This window comes from Bos indicus, chromosome 2 (genome assembly GCF_029378745.1).
Source record: "Bos indicus isolate NIAB-ARS_2022 breed Sahiwal x Tharparkar chromosome 2, NIAB-ARS_B.indTharparkar_mat_pri_1.0, whole genome shotgun sequence".
Lineage (NCBI taxonomy): Eukaryota > Metazoa > Chordata > Mammalia > Artiodactyla > Bovidae > Bos > Bos indicus.
This window is the reverse complement of record NC_091761.1, coordinates 88,415,031-88,428,974: the sequence shown is the minus strand read 5'-3', so window position 1 is coordinate 88,428,974 and position 13,944 is coordinate 88,415,031. Positions and strand designations below refer to the sequence as shown.

Genomic DNA, 13,944 nt, shown 5'->3' with positions numbered 1-13,944 from the left:
ACACATCCAAATACACTTCTGTGGATTAAATTTAATACAATTGTACATTCATGCTGTGGTGGTAACAACTTTAACATTATTTGACTACTTTTCTCAATTGACTCATGACACAAACACAAAAGCACAATCCAAAAGGAAACACTAACATTTGTAACAGTTTTAAACAAATGTGAAAAAAGAACAAATTTTTAAGTATTAAAATATTTGAGTATAGATCAACTTGAATATATTTTCATTCAAGAAAATAATTCTACCTTTCAACACTGTCTCATTTTGATGCAATGGCAATTCCAGGTGTCCCAGAGAGTAATTCTTAATATCCATTCAACATATAACAATTATAGTTAAGATGAGATAGCTACAAGGACCAGATCTTTAAATACCTCAGATTTTTAAATGAATCCTTCCTTCTGCTGAAAGTCATACTTTTCCATTTTAGTTAATTCGTAAAAAGAAATGCCTTTCCTTCCTCCTGCATTAAAATACTTAGTAACTTAGCTATTTACATTAGATATACATAAATTTAACCAAGGATTATTAAAACATATTGAAAGGAGCTATCCAATCAATAATGGTGTTTTAAGACAAGGTAATAAATAAAATGCTAGAATCAGACTGACTTGTTTCCTTGCTGGGAATTTTTGGTCTCAAAAGAAACAGCAGGTATTTAAAAGAAACCAAAGCAACATAAAACTATTGTACTTTATCCGTTTAGAAAACCATTGAAAGATACTATTCTGCAATTCATAGAATTAGGGGATATTAATTTTAAGTATCTGTTAAGTAAAAATCCTTTCTTATAAGTCTGAATATTTGGAATGTACTTACCAAGTTATTAAAATATAATTCTGGGAAGAAACCAAGAAATTAACATTTTAATTATTGTTTTATATATTGAGACCCTCTGGCTTATTAAGATATTAAGCTTCAGTCTGTTTTTTCAATCTGAAAACAGCATGTTACTTCCCTGCTTAATTATTTCACGACCCATAAAAGCTAATTATTAATAAACAATTTTTAAAAGACCATTAACTTTTTATTGTAATCACACAGCTATGTTTCAATGTTGGTTGACATTTATTAGGTCCTGGTTTCTCAAAATATATTTATCTAGGTAAAGAAAAATGGGCAGAAGGAAACCTCACCCAATTTATGTAGCAGTGTTAAGCAAATTTAGTTTTTCAGCCAAAATAAAATCATTTGTATCTTCAAACTTTCCCTTTTAACTTTTCTTTTAGCAATATAATTTTGCATTTTGGCCAAGGAGAACTGCTTTCTTTTGGCAGACAAAATCATGCTGCAGGAGAAACAGTGACTTCAATCTATAGAATCTGTCTCCTTTTTAATAGAGCTGTACCAAAGTAGAGGATTACATTTTACCTAAGCTGATCTCTTTCAAAAGACTGATAGGATGAAATGATTTTAAATCTGTATTTTTACCCAATATACACAATTATGTTCAATCTGAAACAATTTTCTAAAAGAACTGTTGCCAAATTTTAAGAAACTCCAAAATGTCTTATCCAAAAGCTGTCAATTAAAAAGTAAGCCACAGTGGTTAAGTGTAATATTTTTAAAACCAACTCTTTACTACTGCACATTCTTGGATATGTGGAAACAAATACATTTTGACTCTTAAGAAAAAACAATTGATGGCACATTGAAGAATAACTTCATGAGTTTATAAACATAAGAGGGTATAGTTATTGCAAAATGATGGAAAACATCAGTGTGCCTTCATTTTGTTTGAAGAGAGAGTATTTCCACTCAAAAGTTTTGAGTCCGAAAGAGCTATTTACTGTTAAAGTATCACCAAAATTAGTTTCAAACATTACTCAGAAAATAAACTATTTCCAACAATAACAATCTTCACTGCCTTTTATAAGGACTGTATTGTAACTTTTCATTTTTAAGCGTCTTATATCTCCTTGTAGGATTATCACAAATCACCTTTTAAATTTCAAATGAAGTAATTCCAACCCAGTCCCAATTAAATACATTTACAAACAAGGAACATTATTGCACATTACACCCATATTTTAGGAATGTGTGCTTCCTTCCCCCATGCCCAGGAAAAAAAATTGACACTGCATCTATGAATTTACATCCTCATTATCTGAATTCATAACACTTTCTGAAAGTGCTTCTGCTCTTCTACATTAATAATATTATAGTCTAAAATACTTCATGAACCCTGAAGTGATTCTCTATGGAAGGAGCATCGTTTGCAAAATGAATTTGGCTAGTCACCTGCATACCAAAATCTCCAAGTATCTGAACAAATTTCTTGTGCTCCTTTCCAATCCAAGATCTCATTGGATCATGTACTTGGTAAGGTGTTACATGGGTGTGAACAATTATCCCTGTTTGTGCAAATTCTTTCAAGACTTCTGGATAAGTAATCCAAGTGTTGCTTCCTCCAGAATGACCACCATCCAACCAGTACATTGTTTTTATGTTTTTGATAAAAGCATCGATGTTCTTGTCTTTCTTGGCTTCTTTCAATTCAAAAAGCAACTGATTCAAAACAACACAACCTTTACTGAATCCAATCAAAGTAAAAGAAGCACCATTTAATGATGGTGGAAAAAAACTCACAGCAGACTCATCAGATTTTTCACAGGTCCTCTCTTTTTCTCCCTGGCAACCATTGGTAGTATGAGAAGAAGTGGATCGACAATTAGATGCTTTGGAGTCCTTATTCGAATCTTTCACATTCTTCTTTGATAGCAAACTCTTCTGACTTAAGTTAAAAGCATTAACTAATAACATGTAAAGGTGCTTAAAAGCTCCAAAGTCAGTACTGTGTTCTGGAGCACCAAACATATTGCTTTTCACAAAATTGTCATAGCAGCTGAATTTGTGCAAATGCATTCGGGAACACTTTATCACCCAAATATAACTATTGGGGAACCGATGGGCTAAGATGGTGGCAACATTTTCTAGACTCCAGTTTTCCCACTGATAATTCTCAGGATGACGAGTCATAATTTCATGGTAATTCTGAAAAGTAAAAAAGATAAACATTACACATTTATATAAAATTATTTCCACAAAATTAGTTTCCCATTTTTATTGTGGAGGAAGTTGGTACATTATAATGACCTATGGTTAATGTACTCAAAATGAAAACTATAAATCTATTTATTACTTCCTGGTTGTAAGATTTTAGTATTACAGAGCTACAGTGAACATTACTGTGATTACATCCTTAAAAATAAATTCCTAGATGTGGAAAAACTAGGTTCAAGAATATTCGTAGTTTAAGATGGTTATATAGACTACAATACTGTCTTCCAAAGAAGTATGTATAGTTTTTCTTTTATCTTTGTTAAATTTCATTGGCACAGGATAACTTATTCTAATTTGAATTTATTAAAAATTTAAATGAATTTTGTTCATATATTTATTAGTTATCTAGATTTCTACTGTGCCTGTTTTGCCTTTTTAAATTTGCATCCTATTTATTTATAAGTACTTGATATATTAATAATGTCCTATACATTCTAGGACATGTATGTAAATTTGGTTTTCCTTTTAACTTTTATTCATAATATCCTTAAAAAAGGGAAATTCATTCAAATTCATTTATTCTATAAAATGTACTGGATACCTCCTGGACAGTCATGGATCAGAACAGATAAAACCCCTGCCCACAGAGAGTGCACATTCTAATATAGAGCTACGTAATAAACAACTCTGTAAGTCAACAGAACAGCACCCTCCAACGGAAATACAGTGAGCCACACGTAAAATTTTCTAGTAGCTACATTAAAAAGTAAGACATTAACAGATGAATTTTTTTCTTTTTGGGGGGGCTGTGCCCTCCGGCATGCGGGATCTTAGTTTCTAGCCAGGGATCAAATCCATACTCCCTGCAGTGGAAGCATGGAGTCTTAACCTCTGGACTGCTAGGAAAATCCCAAATTATTTTTAAATAATATATTTTATCGAGCCCCATACATCCACGTGTAACATATTATTTCCACATGTAACCAACATAAAAAGTACTGAAATTACTACATTTCTTTTTCTAAGTTTCTGAAATCTAGTGTATATTTTACACTTATAACACATCTCAATTTGGGTGCTAAATTTTCATCGGAAATACTTGATCTGAATTTAGATTTCATAAGATTTACAGCTGCAAAAGTAGATTCACATACCCAAGTTGCTCAAATACACTTAAAAAAGTTTTCTAGGAACTGAACTGAGTAACAGTTTTTAGATTTAAAGTTAAATGCAATGTAAAATATATTTCTTTGATTAGAGTAAATTTCAAATGGACAACAGCTACAAGTAGTTACTAGCTAGACAGCACAAGATATTTTAAGGTGGTTAAGTGCAATGGAATGTAACAAAAGTAGAGGAAAAGGACTGCAGAGTTTTGGAGAGGGTGAAAGATTATTATTTAAAACACAGGGTAGTCTCCACTAAGGCAACAGTTGAGAAGGACCTGAAGGAGCTGAGGGAGTGAGTCATGATTATTTCAGGCATAAGGAACTGCAAAAGGACCTAATGACCTGAAGTGGAACCATGGTTGACATAACTAAGATACAGCAATGAGACCAGTGTTCCACCAGTGAAGTGAAGGTGCAAAAGTGATCACGAGGGTCACAGAGATTGTTGGGGAAGAAGAGAAAGTCGCTCAGTCGTGTCTGACTCTTTGTGACCCAATGGACTATATGGACCATGGGATTCTCCAGGCCAGAATACTGGAGTGGGTAACCTTTCCCTTCTCCAAGGGATCTTCCCAACCCAGGGATCGAACCCAGGTCTCCTGCATTGCAGGCAGATTCTTTACCAGATGAGGCACAAGGGCAGCCCCCAAATACTGGGGTGGGTAGCCTATCCCTTCTCCAGCAGATCTTCCTGACCCATGAATTGAACTGCAGTCTCCTGCATTGCAGGTGGATTCTTTACCAACTAAGCTATCAGGAAAGCCCCTGGTGGGGAAGAGGGGAGGTGCTAATCATGCCTTGTAAGATACCCTGAGGTCTTTAGTCTGATAGGGTGTGAGGTAAATGGCTGATATAATCTGCCTTGCAAGGAATAATCTGACTCCTATGTGCGAAGGGGCAACAGTCTGAATCAGGAGAGCAGTGGGTGGCTACTGAAGTATAAGCCCAATTAGAGAATGTGGCTTGAACCAGAGTGGTATTAGAAGTAAAAGGTGGCAAGAACCAGTCAGATTCTGAATATATATTGAAGGCAGAATCACAGTGTCAACTACAAATTGGCACTTGTCATCTGCCTCTATAAGGATTAACTCAGGTGCCACTGCAGCTGCTGACTTTAACATTCCCTGGAAAGAGTTCAGGATGGAAAGCGGAAATGAGACACTCTGTGCTTTGGGAAAAACTGGCAGAATGGATCTTCAGATAGTTAGGTATTTTTAGGAGCTGATTTTATGAGCCCAATTCTTGCATCTCCTCATATCTACAAAAGCACTAAAACCCTTCATGGTGATGACTGATCCTAGTGACTAGCAGAAACCTTCTGCAGAAAATATGTGATTGATTGCATGTACTTCCCTTTCACTAAAACCACATTTATACTGACCTTCCCTCTACCTCTTTGGAGCAGTGCCTCAGAGCTATCTGAAATGCTGTTTCCTGGGCTGTAGTCCTCATTTTGCCCCTAATAAAACTTAACTTGCAACTCATGTGCCTTTTTTCAAGTCAGCAACAGCATTTGCTAATGGACTGGATATGGGGGTATAAAAAAGAGAAAAAGAACTGTAACTTTTCCTTATTTATAATAATCAATCATACACCAAACATTTTTAAATGCACTTCTCTTTTGACCTAGTTATTCTCATTCTAGGAATTTATCTCAGGGCTATACTTGCACATATGCATAAATAAATATGTATAAGGACATTTATTCCTGCTCTAGAAGAATGAGGCAGCTCTATAAGTACTCATATGTTTTGTAATATAAAGGCTAAAAACCCCCTGTACTGATAAGCTATCATTTGTGTTTAAAGAAAAAAAGTTTGCATCAGCATAGACTGTCTCTGGAAGGACATATAAATCAGTAACAATAGTCAGCCCTCCATGTGTGCTAAGTCACTTCAGTCATGTATGGCTGGCTCTTTGTGACCCCATGGACTGTAGTCTGCCAGGTTCCTCTGTCCATGGGATTCTCCAGGCAAGAATTACTGGAGTAGACTGCCATTTCCTTCTCCAGGGGATCTTTCCAACCGAGGGATCAAATCCAAGTCTCTTATATCTCCTGCATTGGCAGGCAGGTTCTTTACCACTAGCGCCACCTGGGAAGTCTTGTGGGATCTTAGTTCCATGACCAGATATAGAACAAAGGCCCCTGACTGTGAAAGCATACAGTCCTAACCAATGGACCACCAGGGAATTCCCCAACAATGGTTAGCCACAGGAATGGAAAATCAGAAACTGCCTTCAGTCATTCAAAGGGATGAAAAGGAGACTGACTTTTCAATGTATGATCTTGAATAAACTGAATTTTTAGCAATACGCACATTTTTCTCTTAAAAAATTAAGTCTAATAAAAGTAATACTACAAAAATTTATAAAGTCTATATATAAAAGTATAAGGAAAATAGAAAAACCACCGATCCATAAAACCTTCATTAGAAACAATCACTATTACAATTTTGGTGTCTAGAATTCCAGTGTTCTTTAGTATACATACACATATACAAGAATGTTTATGTTTATTTCTTCCCTCAACAAAATTATAGAGTTTTCACTTTAAAATGTTATAGGCACAATTCCTCATCAATAAGTATACATTTGTATAATTTCTAGACTTCCTGTCAGGAAGATTAATACCAATTTCTACTCCCCTAGAAGTATACAAGAGCTTATTTTCTCATATCCTTACCTACACTGGCTATTAGCATTAATTTTTTTAAAAAAATCTCTGCTACTAAGATAAAATGATGTCTGTCTTTTGATTTAATTTGCATATTTTCATTCCTAATTAGGTTGAATATTTTTCTATGCTTGCTGGCAATTTTCATTTTTTTGTTAATTCTCTGTTCATATTCTTTAGTAACTTTCCCAACAGGATGCTCAAGTTCTTCTTAACAGTTTGTATCTCATTAATATTAAGCTTGTCATATATGTTAAAAAAATATCTATTCCCAGAAGGCTATCATTTTTTTATGGATTCTGCTACTGCCTTCTGCACATCCAGATTTGTGAGATATAAAATTATCATAGGAGCTTAGATCTGAAAGGGCTCATCTAAATCCTGTTTTTTGGATAAATACTTATTTCAGTGAGAAAGCAAATTTGGGCCCTTTCCTTGTCCCTACCTATAAGAAATCTACCCTCTTTTTCTATACAGAACCCTATCTTGCAAATAATTAAACAATCTGCAATTCAGGCACCAATGTAAAGAAGAGAGGGATGGACATGAAAGGAAATATCCCTCGGGGAGGAGTGTAGGTGGGCATGCATGTACACACATGGGTATCATCAGAAAGGGAAGCAACATGTTTCCAATACAAACTAAAAACTTTGCCTATTAAACTTTGATTTCCATTTCTTCATATATTCATCAACTGACATTTGGGGGGCACTAAGCACAGTTCTGGGAATGCAAAGATAAAGGCATAGTCCCTCAAGAACAAAGTCCAGTGGGAGAGACAGATAAACAATTACAAGGTAATATGGTTATTGCTGTAAAACAGGGATATCTGTGGGAGGACACAGAGGAAGGGAGACTCTAACCCATGTTCTGGGAAATTAGGGAAAGCTCCATAAATATCTGAGTTTAGTTTTGCAGTATTAGTTAGAAATTCCAGAATTATGAAGTGGAATTCCTATTATGTCTGAAGTAGGAGGAATATTAGTCAAGTCTTCATAAAGATACCCAAATATTAGTTGGGAAGAACAGAGCCAACACTGAATTATTCTATGGATTCATAATTAGATATAAATGTCAAATACAAAAGAAAGCACAAATACCTAAACTCTTTTTACAGCTAAGGAAAATGAGGCCCTACCAACCACACAGCTGTTTTTATTACATATAGTTGTTTAGTAAATGAGCTAAAATGAACAAGATTCTATGACTTTGTTTAGTCTCTACCACACAGGAGATGGTAAACCTAAAAACTTCGTGTTTTCTTTGATCACCCCACATTACATGATCAGAGGAGGAAAATGCTCATACTTCGTAACTGTGTGTATTAAAATGTAAAAATAAAATCGTTACTCTTGTATCTAATAAGCCCAGAAGAACAATGGATAAGCACTTCTAAAAAGAGAGACCAGACAGCCCCTAAGGACTTGCTAACAGGTTGTCAAAACCAGTTCTGCAACCCAGGCTACTACTCAAGGCCAGTCTACAGAAGAGGTGGAAGAATGCAGGAAGATTCTTCTGAGAGAGCTTTCATCCCAGTTGGGAATAGAATGCACTTACTCTCCTTGTAGGGGTTAAAGGGTAGGCGGCTTGATTCTCTTCATCCCCAGTGAGGCGGGTGGCCAGAGAATCTCCTGGAGGAGAGACTACCTGGTGCTTACTCCAAAGAATGATGCTGGCTGACCTGCAAAAATGTAAAGGCCCACCCCATACTGGTACTGAAGTACTGGTTCCAAGGATTTTCAGGAAAACTTGACATGTATCTCCATGATAAAGACTTAATTAGGTGGACCACTCTTATACCAGCGTGAGGAAAGCTATATAAGCTACAAGCTGTACTTACATAAAAAGATGGGTCAAGGGGTTATCTTCACTGAGCATAAAGCGGACATCCCGTGTTCAAGCAAGCTAGAAGGACCGTTAACAGGAACCAGCCTGAGAAGGCTGCTTGACAAGCACATGAAACCCCAGGGTTTCTCATCAATCAGATGAGAAATAGTAGAATGCATGCGTATGTGTGTCTGCCCATGGTTCCTGGCACAGAGCTCCTAAAACCCTTGAAACTTCATGCGTGACAGAGGATGGTCACCAGAAAGACCAAGACATGATTAGAAGTTTGAAACTTTCAGCTCCACTTTCCATTCTCCCAAGAGGGGCTGGAAATAAAAGTTAATGACTGGTCATACATATGCAGTGAAGCCTCCATAAAAATCTCCAAAGTACAGGTTCGGGAAGCTTCCAGGCTGGTGACACGTGAAGGTGCTGGGAGAGCGGTGCACTCAGAGAGAGCACGGAAGCTCTGCACCTCTTCTCACGTACCTTTCCCTATGCATCTCTTGCACCTGAATGTTCACCTGTATCCTTTATCATATCCTTCTAGAATAAATAGGTAAACAGTGTAAATTGTTTTCCAAAGTTCTGTGAGCCATTCTAGCAACTAATTGAACCCAAGGAGGGGACTGTTTAAACCCCAATCTATAGCTGGTCAGTCATGAGTTCAGGTGACAACCTGAGACTTGTGACTGGCATATGAAGTAGGGAGGGGAACAGACCTGTGGGACTGAAGCCTTAAGATGTGGAATCTGACATTAACTGCAGGTAGATAGTGGAGACTGGATAACTCTAGAATTGAACTGAATTATAGGATACCTAACTGGTGGTGTAGAGAATTGTTTGGTGTGGGGGGTCTATTGTTAGAAATGTCCTGAGTGTGGTAACAGTGTAAGAAGTAAAGGAGAGTCACACAGGAGAAGTGAGTCTTTTCCCACTCACCAAGACATACACTTAGGACATGCTCATCTATATATCCTACTGTTTAGGAAAGCACAAGTTTTTAAAAGCTAACATTGGAAATGACCCAAATGTTTATGAACTACCGAATGGGTAACTATATCATATACCCACACACAGAAAACTACTTGGCATTAAAAAGAAATAATCTCCTGATAGAGACCACAGAGAATGAACTTCAGAAGCATTAGACTAAGTGAAAGAGGCCAGACTACTAAGTGAAAGAAGCCAGAAAGACAAGACTACATACTACATGATTCCTAACTAATGAAGATCTAGAAAGGCAAAACTATAGTGAAAGAAAGCAGATCAGTGATTGCCTGTGGCTGAGAAAACTGACTGGAGTAGGGTACAGGGGTCTCTCTCTTTAGGGGTAATGGAGATGTTGGGTTATATGTTTGTTTTGATGGTTACATAATTGTACTTGTCAAAATTCATCAAATTGTAAACTTAAAAAAAGAGGTAGTACAATTCTATATCCTGAGGATTTAAAAAGCAAGAAACACAAGAAAATTGGAAAATACCTACTTAAAAAAATTCTGATCCCCCTCCAAAATCATAAGAAACACATCAAGAAGTACCTAAAGAAAAGTTAATTACTGTGGCCTCAACTTTCCTGTAATTCAAATGATAAAAGGACAAGTGTGGCATAAAAAAGGATATACAATAAAAGATGACTACAAGAACATCAAAAAGGTAATGGTAATTAGGATTTAAAATTACACTGTCAACCAGATCCAATTAACACCAAATTATGAATCTTGTGTTAAGATAAGGCAAAACTTCTAAAGGTATCCTACAAAGTTCTGTTGGCCCTAATCCGTTCAATATTTATCCAAATTAAAAATAAAGACATAGAAAGAATGCTTACTTTATATATGATATAAATGGAAATAAGAGTTCTGAAAGGATCCATACACTAAAAAGATGAGCTGTATGAACAGGGTAAATTTCATAAGGATAAACATTAGACTTAAAAGAATCAAGTGCACAGATAAGGAAATCTGAACCTAAAAGCACTTCATATAATAACAACCAAGTAGCATTTAAGGCATTGCTCAAAGGAACTTATATACATTTATTCATTCAGGAAGCTATCTACTGAACACCTACTTCATAACACTCTCTAAGCATCACAGATGTAACAGTAAAGAAAACATACATGAAGCTTTCATCATACTAGTGGAAGACAGACGAAAAACAAGATGAATAACTAATATAGTAAATGAAATGGATAAAAACAAAAAAGAGAAAGTTCACAGAGATCCTGTGCACATGTATGATTATTAAATAGGATGGTCAGAAAAGGCCTCACTGTGAAGGCAGCTTTTGAGCAACTGAAAGGGGAAGTAATGAATCCTTCCAGACATCTGCAGAAAGAGTGTTCCAGGCAGTATGGGCAAAGCATTTGGGGTCAAGTGTGCCTAACATGAGCAATAAGGTCAGGGTGGCTGAGCCTTCTGGGGAGACAGTCAAAAAAGCCAAGGGATGGGAATCCCCTGGCAGTTCAGTGGTTAGGACTTCACGTTTCCACTGCAGGGGACCCACAGGTTGGAGCTCTGGTCAAGGAACTTAGATCTTGCATGCCTAAGTGAGGCGCCTAAAAAAACAGAAGCTACAGGGTGGGAAAGGTAAATATAGTGAAGTACCTTGCAGGCCATCAAGAGGACTCTGGTTTTTACTCTAAGTGCCATGGGAAGCTGTGGAGAGTTTTCAGTAGAGGTGTGGTATGATTTGACTTAAGATTTCTAAATAATTATTGTCACTTCTAGATACATTTAGAAGGTAAAGACACTTTATATGCTGATGTATCGAGTGGACAAAAGGATAACTATATGTGGCTATTATTAAATTTAGAATTAAAAAGTCCAGTTTTTGAATTGCAGTAGCTGCACTTCAAGTCCTCAGTAGCCCCTAAGGTTTTTGCATGCTGTCATGGTGCAAATACAGAGCATTTCCATGGAACATTCCCACCATCACAGAAAGTTCTCTTGGGTAGTGCTAGTATACACAGGTAAAGCTAAAATAAAGTTGGATGTGTTTCTTAAACCGTGCAACAATTAGTTTATTGTTTTTGAAATTAATGCTTTAAAACATATGCTAACAAACTATTCCCGGAGTCAGATAATGATGAAGGTGTATGTAGTTTTTTCTCTTGCCCTCCAAATAACTGACTGGTCTAGTTGGCTGCTAATCAAAACTATGAAAAAAATCGAGTATTTCAGTTTAAGAGAAGGAACTTAATTTACTCAGTTGATGCCCTTTTGCTCAGTTTGGCAAATCAGCATGGCACTGCGGACTTCCAGAGTTTTGTGGGCCAGCTGCAGCGTGCATCTATAATAATGACGATGATAATAATGGTAACTAACCTTCACTGCATGCCCACTAAACGTTTTTAAAGAGTGCCAATCAGAATATAGCACATATCTTCAGATGAAGTCTATAAAGTGCTAAATATAGTTAGTCTAATACCTCCTTTCATTTTGACCTCATCCATTTCTTTACATAGCCTGAGATGCCATTAGCTTTTTGGACAGTGATATACTGTTGATTTATGCAGAGTATGAAGTCCTCCAAAAACGCAGGTATCTTAAGGAAGAAATAGAGAATAATGCATCAAAAGCTCTGAGGCCAGATCGCCTAGGTTTAATCCCTGATTCTGCACATTTTAGCTATGAAATATCTGGCCAGTTGTTAAATCTGTATTGCAGCCAGCTCAACTACAAAATGGGAATAATGCTGTATAATATCAATGAGGATTAAATATGTGAATACCCAATGAGTTACACTCCTTTCTTATCTTTCTGATAAATTTAATGACTGGGGAATACTGTAGCACTCAGTTCTTAGACCTTTCCTGACTACCTTTACTCCCTTTGTGATCTCTTTCTTGGTCTCTTGGCTTCACATACTACCTATATTCTGACAACCTTCAACATTTGGGTTCTAGCCTAGACTTATTCCTGCAACTTTATACTTGCTAGTTACACATATGCATTTCCTTTTGAACATTTAATAGATACCGCAAATCTAAAATCTCTGGATCTTTGCCACTAAACTTGCTCTTCCTGTAGTCTTCATCATCTTGTCTCTCAACTAATGGAAGCTCTTCCTGCTGAGTTGTTCAAATTAGAAATCTTGAAGTGCATATAGTCAGTTACATATAATGGCTACCCACTCAAGACAAAGCAGTTCTAGATAAAGATCTAGATTAAGACACAACCTATCCATGAATATTTACCTGCAGCTGCAAAATTAATAATAAAAACAGAATCTCACACAAAAACAAAAGCACAGAATTTAGGTGAGCATCAAAGTATTGCCATGCTTAGCAATTACTGTCCCTTTTCTGCCACCCACTCTCCCTTTCTTAGTGTTACCAAGAGTGTCACACCATAGTACTAGTTTTTCTGTTTGCTTTTTAAGAACTGCCAGCGTTTTTTGAACACTACATACTAATTTAAAAGCCATTTCTCTGTCTCCTGCTCCCCCAACACCCCTCTGAGAAACGAGGTTTTAGAATAAATACACTGTCTCATATCTATGTCTTGAATACCACTCCCTCGAAACCTGGACTGACAGCTGGCTCTTCCGAGGTCGCGGCCCTCCAAGGACACCTACCCTCTAGGGCTCTTTGAGGAGGGGGTCGGGGCGTGGAAGAGGCGGTTTTGGATTGCGCGGAGCCAGATCGCGAAGCATATGTGTGGGTGTGTTCAGGCGAGGCAAGGAACCGGGCACCAGGTAGGAGAGAAGAATCTAGAGAATTCGCATATGCACAAGAGGAAGGAACAGGTGCCCAGGCAGGCCGCGGGTTACCTGCACATCCCCGGGGAAGTAGAGAACGTGATGCTGGGGCGGCGGTTGCACCTCCTCCTTCGCCGGGTCCTCAGAGAGGTCCCGCCGTCCTGGTCCCTCCCGGGCCGTCGCCGCCGCCAGCAGAAGCAATTCGTTGCTTCGCTGAGGGTCGGCTCCCGGCACCGTGGACAGCTGCACGCACTGCTGCCGGCGCCGCTCGGCCGAGGGGGAGCAGGGCGCGCCGCCGCTGCTGTTGCTGCCCAGGTTCATGGTTCCGGCGTGAGAGCTGGACGTGGCGATTCCGATTCCGAGCTGCGGCAGCAGAAGAAGCAGCGGCGGCGACCGCAGGAGCCTGAACCCCAACATGGGTCGCCGCCGCCGTAGCGGTTCGGAGGGTGGAGGGTGGGCCTGAGGGAGGAACTTCAGCCTGGCGCCAACGGTCGGCGGGAGCGGCCTGGGCGGCAGCCGGCCCAGGGGCAACGACTGCGTCAGAAGCCGACGTCCGCG

At 38.1% G+C, this 13,944-nt stretch overlaps 1 protein-coding gene across 1 annotated transcript; it reads right to left on the bottom strand.

Moving 5' to 3' along the window:
• Window positions 1–11: 11 nt before the first annotated feature.
• C2H2orf69 (chromosome 2 C2orf69 homolog) lies at window positions 12–13,943 on the bottom strand. The gene is made up of 2 exons (XM_019974526.2): window positions 13,459–13,943; window positions 12–3,003 (listed from the first exon to the last, which is right to left on the bottom strand). The coding sequence occupies exons 1-2, from the start codon at window positions 13,801–13,803 to the stop codon at window positions 2,176–2,178; spliced, it is 1,173 nt and encodes a 390-aa protein (XP_019830085.2). The 5' UTR covers window positions 13,804–13,943; the 3' UTR covers window positions 12–2,175.
• Window position 13,944: the final 1 nt, after the last annotated feature.

Excerpts from the sequence above, each read along its gene's own strand:
- C2H2orf69 (XM_019974526.2), bottom strand. The coding sequence starts at position 13,803 with ATGTTGGGGTTCAGGCTCCTGCGGTCGCCGCCGCTGCTTCTTCTGCTG. Across the intron at positions 3,004-13,458 it reads ACTTCCCCGGGGATGTGCAG|AATTACCATGAAATTATGAC; the intron begins GTAACCCGCGGC and ends TTTACTTTTCAG.